The sequence below is a fragment of the Astatotilapia calliptera genome, chromosome 18, assembly GCF_964374335.1.
Source record: "Astatotilapia calliptera chromosome 18, fAstCal68.1, whole genome shotgun sequence".
In the NCBI taxonomy this organism is placed as follows: Eukaryota; Metazoa; Chordata; class Actinopteri; order Cichliformes; family Cichlidae; genus Astatotilapia; species Astatotilapia calliptera.
This window is the reverse complement of record NC_137439.1, coordinates 450,629-460,699: the sequence shown is the minus strand read 5'-3', so window position 1 is coordinate 460,699 and position 10,071 is coordinate 450,629. Positions and strand designations below refer to the sequence as shown.

The window sequence follows — 10,071 nt, the reverse complement described above, 5'->3', positions numbered from 1 at the left end:
AACTGATCCGGAATTAAAACAGGACTACAACAGTTCAAAATCAGGACTACTGAGGACTTAACCAAGACAGAACCAGAACCAGAACTAGATGATAGCAGCACTGAAAATCATCATAGACCTGCACTACACTTATTTATTTAATTCTACCAAAGTACAATATTTAGATTCAGAGAAGTTTATATAATTATTTATCCTTGTTGTGCAAACAAGCCTGCATAACTTAATAAATATGGTATCGTAGGTCCTCATGTATCTCGTACCTACGATACGGTGATACTTTTGGTAAACAACAATTTGACTAACATGTGTGTCTCACCTGCTCCTGTTCATCTCTGTTCTGTCCTCGTTCTCCCTCTCTGTTCCTCTCTCTCTCTTTATTCTGACATTTAACTAATTCAAAAGATATTTCAATATTTATTTAACCAAAACAAAACAAGTTGACTCTAAATTGATGTTGTGCAGTAAAAATTGTTCTTGTGTTTTCCATAAAGTGTAAATATCTGTTTTCAGCTGTGAATATATTGCTGTGTAGTGAAGTTCCTCTTGTTTTGCACAGAAATATACTGAACAACATCCAAAGCATAATATATAAAATAACATCTACCAGAGTTTTTTCTTTGAAAGAAGCTCCTCATGTCCATTCTTGTGTATCAGTGCATAACTGAAACCGATTTATTTCACATTTCACTGTGTGTTATACTTGTATAACTATGCATGTGACAAATAAAGAACCTTGACATTATTTAGCCGTGGAGGGAAACAACTGAAAATATGAAATAAACACATGTAAGCTGAGACTCTCTAAAGAAACAGCTGTTGTTGTTCAGCTTTTCATTTCGCCGTTTGTTGATTCACTTGAAGAGCGAGTAACGTAACATGGGTCAAGTGATCAGTTTGATATCAATCTTTCATGATTCACCGTCATATTTACATTATCTGTACAGTAGGAATGATTTGCTTTGGTACCTGGTCGAACTTCTCCTCTGTCTGCCTGGCTGCGTTTCTCCAACAGCGCACTCGCAGGCAGCAGCTGCCCCGCCCCCTCGCTCAGTCGCTTAGTGCCTGAGCTCGGATCAAAGCAATATTAGGGGGGATTTACGCACAGTCGTAAATTCCCACAGTGTGCACTATGTGCTTCGAATATTTTGTGTAGTTTTTTGTTTTATACAGTTGTCAGCCAGACATCTAACTATGAAAAAATTACTCCAAAACAACCCGGGCTTAAGCCCAGTAAGCCCCCCCCCCCCCGCTCCGCCACTGCTGGACACACCAGCTGCACATGTTTCTGTCTCTTTAAATCACACTGGCACAGTTTCCGGAGCAGAGTTTGTGTGGGGTCATTTATTTTGAAAGTCTTCATTTGTCCTTATGCTAAAAAAAAAAAAAAAAACCCCACACACACCATGGTGCACCTTTAACACACCTGTGACAGGTGACTCTGTCACTTAGCTGTCAGGGGGGAAAACAAGAGAAGTCACAGGTGAAGCTGCAGGTCAAACTTTATTGGTAATGACATGATGCGCACCGCTAAAAACACGGTGTCACCAAGAGCGCAATGCACAAACATCATGGCTGATTCTTTGGAAGCCTGCTGGGTTTGGAGCGCCACGGTCTCAGCAACGCCAACGGTCAGCGGCAACAGTGTTGGGCTGAAACAGAATATATGTACCTGTGTTATGCATTTAAAATACAAACGTGTATCTGGTCTTTTCCAGTTTCATATGTTAGGCTATGCCCTCTCTAATGTCAGCGTCCTGTTAATGTTGGTGGGACCTGGAGCCAGCACAGCAGAGCCAGCAGTGCACGGGCAGGAATGCATTTCTTACTAGGAAAGTCCGAAACCACATTTAAATGAGAGAGGGATGAAATCTGAGCGTGCAATGCAAACTCTGTTTGTCAGCAACCGAGCTGCTCTCAGCGTCAAAGACTCCAACCTAAAGAAACATCTGGAAGTACGTTCTGTTTAAAAACTAACATTAGCCGACTGCAGCTAGCTTGTTTTAGCTGTGGTAGCTACCTGGGTCATGTGCCACTTCAGTATCTGTGATGTACTGTTGCTATTACTGAAGGCTACTCACCACCGAGCTAACACTGTTAGCTGGCGTTAGCTGAGGTTAGCAGACAGAAACAAAACATGACTGATACAGTCATATGTTGCAAAAAGTGCAGCCTTACCTAAAGTCCACCTACTGTTACTCATTTATACTAAGACTTAAACATCTAGTTGGTATGGCGGGTAACCTTCAGTAAAAGTAATAAATCACACAGTTAAATCATGTAGTTAGAAAAAGCATGATAATATGTGAAGTAATCCAAAGTATTCAGAATAGTTACTCTCATTGAGTAACGTAAAGGAAAACGTTACAAAATACATTTTGGGGCATGTAATCTGTAATCTGTAGTGGGACACACTTAAAAGTAACCTTCCCAACACTGCGTGCTAACGGTCTGCGCTAACAGCGCTAACGGTCAGGAGACTAGAGTGGCTTCTCAGCAGCATTCATGTCCATAGAGTCAAAGTTCACGTCAGAACAGCACAGTATGGTAGCGCTGCTGCTCTGTGAGATCATTGGTTGGTTGAGGACCACCATGAAGAAGACATGTTGCGGTTGGAGAAGCTCCTGCTGAAACTCAGGCGGTGATTAACATATTTAACATGTCAGGGTAGTGTTGAAAGGCCCCTCCCCTCACTCAGCGGGCCGGTGGTCGGTGAACCTCTTTAGGTGGTAGCGCAGAACACCTCGGGTCTTGAAGGTCTTGCCGCAGCTGCAGACGTGCGGCCGCTCGCCGGTGTGGTCGAGCTGATGAACACGCAGCATGGAGCTTGTGAAAAAGAACTCGCCACAGGTGATGCAGTAGTGGCTCTTCTCGCCAGTGTGCTTGGAGCGCTGGTGGCTGACCAGCGAGCCAGACGTGATGAAGCTCTGGCCGCAGTCCTGGCAGGTGAAGGGCCGCTCGCCGGTGTGAATCCTCTCGTGCGCCCTCCACGAGTTGTGGTAAGAGAAGGACTTCTGGCAGTACGAGCACTGGTACAGCTTCTCCTTGGTGTGCGTGCGCCGGTGCACCTTCAGGTAGTGAGCGATGGTGAAGCTCTTCCCGCAGTCATTGCAGGTGAACGGCTTCTCGCCCACGTGGAACAGCGTGATGTGGGACCTCAGGTGGGATGACTGCGTGAACCGTTTCCCACAGGTGGTGCAGAGGAAGGGCCGCTCACCGGTGTGGGTCACCATGTGCGCCTTGAGATGGGGCGACTGCGTGAACCGCTTGCCGCACTCGGAGCACTTGTAGGGCTTGAGTCCGGTGTGCGTGCGGTCGTGCAGCTTCAAGCCCTGCAGGCTGGAGAAGCACTTGCCGCACTCAGTGCAGTGGTAGGCCTTCAGATCCTCGTGGGTGCGCTGGTGGCATCGCATGCCGCTCAGCAGCTTGAAGGCTTTGCCGCAGGTGGGGCACTTGTGCGGTTTCCTGTTGGAGTGGGTCACCTGGTGCAGCTTCAGGCTCTGAGGGTTGCTGAAGGTCTTGTTGCACTTGGGGCATGGCAGCAGCTTCCGGCTCTTGTGGGACTTGCGGTGGAAGTTGAAGCCCTGGTAGGATATGAACATCTTATCACAGACGGTGCAGTGGTAGCACTTCTCGCCGCTGTGAAGCTCCAGGTGCTCGCTGAGCTCGTCCTGCTCTCCAAAGCCGTCCCCGCAGAACCAGCACTTAAAGGGTTTGGTGCCAGAGTGCGTCCGGTGGTGGGTCTTCCAGTCCCTCTTCAGAGCAAAGGTCTTGTCGCAGTAGGAGCACTGGTAGGGCGCCGTGCGGTCGTGGACCTGCTGATGGACAACCAGGCTCATCAGGGTCGGGTAGGTCTTGCCGCACTGCCAGCACTCGTTGGGCTTCTGGCCCCGGTGGACCCGCAGGTGAGCCTCCAGGTGGGACTTCTTGTAGAAGCCCTTGTTACACTCGTGGCAATACACCATCTTCCTGCCCGTGTTGGTGGCCTGCTGCTGCCGCTGCCTCCGTTCGCTGAGCTCGGGGTGATCACCTGTGGGGAAGCGGAGTTCAAAGGTTAGAGACGAAGAGGAACGGCGACATCCACACAGCCACAGCCAGCAGGCAGTTCATTGATCCTGCCGTCCAGCTGCCGGGTTAACCAGCAGGAAGAGGTTTTCCTCCGATTCTGTTCCCAACACACGGAAGCCCGAGGACATCACGTCTCCTTTGTTAGGAAACAGCCACAAACACACTGCTCTGTCTCAAAGACACAGTGTTTGAGGTTATGGACAAGACAGCAGAGCCGGGTATCATCACTTCTAGAATCGATTTGATTTTGACTCAGAAATGTTGTAATTCTGATCACTTATCAGCACATTCCATATTTTATATCCATGTATACAAACAAAGCTGACAGTGTGAGACTTCATCACAGCAGATGTCTTTGTGTCAAAGTAACTGAGGATAAAACATGAAGCAGATTTTCCTGGCCTGGCGTTTTATAGCAGATAACTTTCAAAATAAAACCATGACTCAACATTACCTGATGCTGCAAATTACAGACACAGCTGAGAGTTCTTTGACCTTTAACCTCAGATTCTGCTGTTTCTGATAAAATATGTTTATATTTAAAAACCGATTCAGGATTTAATGAATCGATGTCACTTTTTCAAACTAAAAAACGATTTGAATCAGAAACTCGATCACTGAAACCCAAGTTAGCGGTTCTGCTTTCCTCGTTTCTAAGGGAGTTCTTCCTTCCTACGTTGCCTCCTGCTGCTGCTGTGCAGAGTCTAAATAATCTGCAGCTGAAGCAGCAATGCAGAAATCTGAGGCATGGCTGAGTGATGTGGTGGAGATCATCACTGTGACGTCTCTAGTTTCAGCAGCTTGTTTCCCTTCCTGTCACTTTCTTTTTTGCTTCATTCACCTGAATTAAAGGGGAAGTTTCCATCTTAGACATCTGAATGTCTGACCTGACCGGAATAAACGCGATTTGGACTTCTGCTCAGACAAAGCAGCCACAGATATCTGATATTTTAATCATGAATTACCCAAAGACAGGAAGTCCCGCCCCTCCAGCCACACCCTGCAGTCACTCAGCTTGACTGACAACTTCCTGAGGATCGGGTACGAGCGGATCTCCACGTCGCCCTCCGGCTCCGTTTTCACCTGAATGCCGGCGAACTCCTCAGCCTGGAAGGACAGATTTCAGACAGCATCGCACGGTGAAAACACACGTGACCGCACAAACACACTTCATTCTTATTCAGGGTCACATGACTCTGCAGCAGCTGCAGTGACGGGTGTGACTTCATGAAGGATTTGAACCTTTCAAACACAAACAGACATCTGTAGCTTTAAATTTGAGCACAGCTGTTCTGTTACTGGCCACCAGGGGTCCTGACAGGTCAGCTCACATTAGCAAACAAGCTGCGTCTGTCCACCTGTGACGGTGCACAATCACCTGTGACACACTAACACGCATGTATGCAATAACTGTGCTGCACAACATTCTGAGTAATGTGCAGAGGGGCTGTAAGGGCGGAGGAGCAGGGCTCATTTCTGCGTCTGTGCTGGACTGTTACTGTGGGTGGGGCTTCATGGAGCTCCACACACAGCAACAGGGAGGTAATGCGTTAGCTAACGTAGAAGCTAGTTTAGTTAGCACTGACATGTCGCATAGGCTGAGGTTAGTTCCTCAGTTTTCAGGCCCCTTCAGTCAGGAGACAGACACCATCTCTGAAGATCCAAACCTCTTCATCCTGCCGCCCCTCCCTGAGCCTGGCTCTGCTGCAGGTTTCTTCCTGGTAATACGGGAGGATTTCATTCCCACTGTCCCATCTGATCGTCGGGGTGTTATTGTAGGGTCTACCTTACAATATGAAGTGACTGTCGTTGTGATTAACTGCTATGAACATAAAATTGAACTGAATGCAGCCGGGCAAGACGCAATCAGACAAAGCCAGTAATCAGATTACTGCATTATCGAAATGAGGAACACCGGGGGCGGTATCGATCAGGTGGCGTGTGCGACTGTCAGCCTAACTAACCTGCAGTCAGCATGCACTCCTGAGCTCAGTGTCCTCATGGTGCACATTTTTCTTCCAGTCCATCAAAGATCAAATCACAGCGTTCCTGAGTTTCTCCTGCAGGACTGAAAACTGGCGCTGAGCGGACACGGGTGTTTGTGTTCCTGCAGGAACTCTGCGTGGTAACTTACACTGACCGGATTGTAACCTGACACCATGACCTTTACAGAACCTGACGTGCACACCACCGCGACTTGAATAGAGATTAAAATGTGACGTCATTTCTGGGGTAAAGCCGCAAAGGATTGTAGGTACGAGTGGTAAGCGGTACTAGCGCACACAGGCTTTCACGTGAAAACAGTTACACAGCGATAAAAAGAAACACAAAAATAGCAAGAAGCTGTTGTATTATTAACTCATTCACTGCCAGCCATTGGCAGTGAATGAGTTAAACCCATTGACTCATTCACTGCAATTGACGGCTATAGACGTCAATGGCAGTGAATGAGTTAAATGCAACAGCCGGTCGCATGACAGCCACGGGAAGCCGACGGGTAAAGAGATCGGTTGTTATCGGATTACGTCGTTGAAGAGAAATCGTTCGAGCCATGTTTCCGAAGTAACAAAGAGGCGACGGATGGCCTGGATTGCAGCCATTCAAAGACCAAATATGACGTCCCAGAACACTCCAGCTCACAGGTTAGTCTGCTCCAAGCATTTACACGAAGGTCAGTCTGCTGTTGTAGTTATTACGTATTTTATCATAATTGTTGATGTAGGTTACAAATAAGTCTTATATTGATTTGAATTGAATTCATTGCTGCTTTGTTCACTGTGGCTTTGCAGGCTAATGTTTGTTGTGTTTTGTAGAAAAACCAGCCAACAAAATGCTGGGATGTGATCCAGGCTGGGCCCCTCTATCAGCCTGGGTCAGACCAAGTTTAAAGCTGCTACCACAGCCAGATCTGATCGGTTACGAGAGAGAGCGAGATCAAAGCAGCCACGAAAAGTCTGCATACATGTGCCCAAGTGTTGCATTGAAGCAAGCAAGTGATGAATAACTGTTTTCCAGTATGTTGTTTTGATATGTTTTTTGTTTTTTGCATTGTTGATTTGTTTTTCACTGAAGCAGCTAATAAAGCACAATTGAATACAATGTTGCCTCTTTCCTGTAAGACTCTATAATAGAACGAAATAATAATGCCAGTTATAAATAAAGACAATAAATTGAATGAATTACGAAACACTCATTTTATTTCTATTGCATCTGAAAATGTTGTGTAACACTACAACCTGAAATGACAATTAGATGCGTTTGCTGTGATGGAATCGTCCAAATCACCACAGTAAACTGGAGCTGGGCTTGTTGCAGGGATCTGACGTTAATAAACGTGAAGTGCATGCACTCACGCTTCGGACCGTATAATAATAAATATGTGCGTGATGAAAGTCGGGCAGCAGGCTAACGTCCCTACTCCACTCTGTATGCTCGTGTGGGTCTGACCCTTTCACTCCTTGGATTTTTTTTGCCTCTTCGTGCGGAGCTACCGAGTTCTCCTTCGTTTTGCACAGAACTGTTTTGGGGCAAATAAAATGCAAGTAGGGATTAAAACCACAGAATTAATGATTACCGGTGCTGGAAATGCTAGCGCTTGATGCAGTGTATTGATTTTGCTGCCACTCATACCTACAATGCAATGCGCGAAAGTCACGTGGTCTGTCGACCTGTGGAAGATGGCGGCATAAGGAGAAAAGGACTTTCCAGTTGGGACTCGGACGCCGTGCCTGATGATGCGTGTTATCTTTTACACGTGTTCAGGTTGTTTCATGCTGTGATGTTTGTCTGTTTCCAGGATCAATAAAGTTTTGTGTTGTTCTCTATAGTGAAAGATTCACGACTCTGATTTAAGGAGGTTAATCTATGAGCCCCCCGCCCCGTAAGCCCCCTGGCTACGGCCCTGTAACATCGATCGCTCATCAATAATCAGTCGAACGAATCCGTGGATCAGTAACCGAGTCTGGACTCCGTTCAGTGTCCGCTGCTCGGACCCGGAGCCCCTCACAGCGGGCCTGGCTCCAGCTGGGACGGTGCTGACAGCAGCCGCAGTGGGAGGCTCGGGTTCGGCTCGGTTTGAGGGATTCCTGACCGGAGTCCAGATCACCGGGGCTAGCCCGGTTAGCTTAGCCGCTCACATGACCGTGTCCGGGGGATCGGCCCGGCTCAGCCCTGCTCGGCAGGTGTGCTTACCGGTGCAGCGGGGACGGGCTCCATGGTCCCTCCGGTTCGGTCGCAGGTTCCGGTTCTGACGGAAAAGACGAGCGAGAGTCCGGAGCGGCTAACAGCAGAGCAGCTGCTCCACTTCCGGGGGAAAGGTCAAAGAAAAAAAACAAAGAGGAAACAGCGAGTGACCCCACCCCCACCACACTCACACACACTCACACACACACACACACGTGTGTGTATTTATATCCTCGTGGGGACCTCCCATTGACATAATGCTTTCCCGAACCATGAAAAATGAGCCCAGCTGTAGCCCTGACACCACGTGCTGAGCGTGGAAACGCCCTCAGCCCCGTGGGGCCAAACCCAGGTCCCCACCAAGATACAAGGACACAGATACCAACATACACACGCACAGACACACACACACTTAAATGCATTTATCAGTAACCGGGCCTCACGTAGGGTTGCTTAAAAAACGGAATCGTCCCGTATTTAGAAACAAAAGCACACGTCCCGTATTGAGCTAATAAGGGACGCACTTTGTCCCGTAATACAGTGAGAATCAAAAGTAGTCTATAAATGTTTATGGAATTAACGCTTTGTTTGAAAACATAACTCCCAGCCCCTCTCCTGCTTTGTGACCAATGAGCTGACAGCACACTGATGACAATTCGAGTATGACAATTCAGATTACCGCTCATCTCATTGGTCGAGGAAAGGTCGCTTACGGAGAAAATACCGGAAGACAACAGATGACCACAACAAGAAGCATGGCCAACAGGGAAACAAACGCCGACACTGCGGTGCACGTCTCGGACGACAGTACACCTAAAGCTGGGCAGACACTGTGCGATTTTCAAACTGCACGATTGACTCGCAGGGGTTAGAAGTTCATAGGTCACGATGCAGGTCTCACACTATACGGCCCGATGCTCTGATGCGACCTGAGTGCTCACACTGTGCCTCCATAAAATGAAGGTTATAACAGAAAATCTGTCGCTCTCTGTCTTTCACTCACACAGACACACACACCACCACCATCAACTTTGCTAAATTGCTAATGAAAAACATGATCAGCTGTGATTGAGCAGCAGTGTCGATCCAACTATTTTCACGGTTGTTGTGGTCGTGATAATTTTGTGATGCCACATCGAAAAGGCTCGGATGAGCTTTCCAAAGTTCTCCAAGTTGTGCCTCCATCGCTTGTGTCCAGATCACACGCTGCACAGCTGTGCTGCAACGTCTTTTTCACCGACGTTTACGTGTTTGCGTGTGCGCAGTGTGAGCGCCTGTGGTGACACCCTCACGAGCGATTGATGATCGGGAGCTGGTCGTGAGGCGTTAATCGCTTCTCGTTACCCCACGTATACTACACGACGCAGGATGAAGGCCAAAATCGGTCCGATCACTCAAAAATCGTCTCAAAATGGGCCAAAAACCGCACAGTGTGAGCCCAGCATCAGAGCAGCAATGTTTGTTCGCTCAGAGAAAGAAAAATAGGCTGCAAAAGTACAGGGAGGACTGGGAAAAACACCTGGCTGGGAAAGTGCACGATAACACCTATAAAGCGCACTGCACTGTGTGCCGGCGCACTTTTTCTTGCTTCTAGTGGTGGCACATGAAGAACACGAGGGGCGTGAAAGCTCGGGGAACCCTTAACCAATTTTTTGTCCACCAGGCCACGGCAGAAGCAGATATGGGATGTAAACACTGGTTTGTTGTTTAAACCCTCTGGTTAAGGTTAATATGGGCATGTGCAGTGAATATCAGCGCTATGTGGCCAGAAGTGTGATAATATAACTTATTTTGTGTAATAAACAACTGCAAGGATAGATGATT

At 47.7% G+C, this 10,071-nt stretch overlaps 1 protein-coding gene across 2 annotated transcripts; it reads right to left on the bottom strand.

The window, feature by feature from the left end:
• Positions 1 to 1,481: 1,481 nt before the first annotated feature.
• Positions 1,482 to 8,509, bottom strand: LOC113010265 (uncharacterized). 2 transcript variants are annotated; one of them, XM_026149266.2, is made up of 3 exons: positions 8,257 to 8,509; positions 5,031 to 5,172; positions 1,482 to 4,027 (listed from the first exon to the last, which is right to left on the bottom strand). In XM_026149266.2, exons 1-3 carry the CDS (start codon positions 8,278 to 8,280, stop codon positions 2,688 to 2,690), a joined length of 1,506 nt encoding a protein of 501 aa, XP_026005051.1. In that variant the 5' UTR covers positions 8,281 to 8,509; the 3' UTR covers positions 1,482 to 2,687. The 2 variants fall into 2 exon arrangements, with proteins under 2 accessions (XP_026005051.1, XP_080148512.1); XM_080292386.1 differs by lacking the exon at positions 5,031 to 5,172 and having other exon boundaries at positions 8,257 to 8,398.
• Positions 8,510 to 10,071: the final 1,562 nt, after the last annotated feature.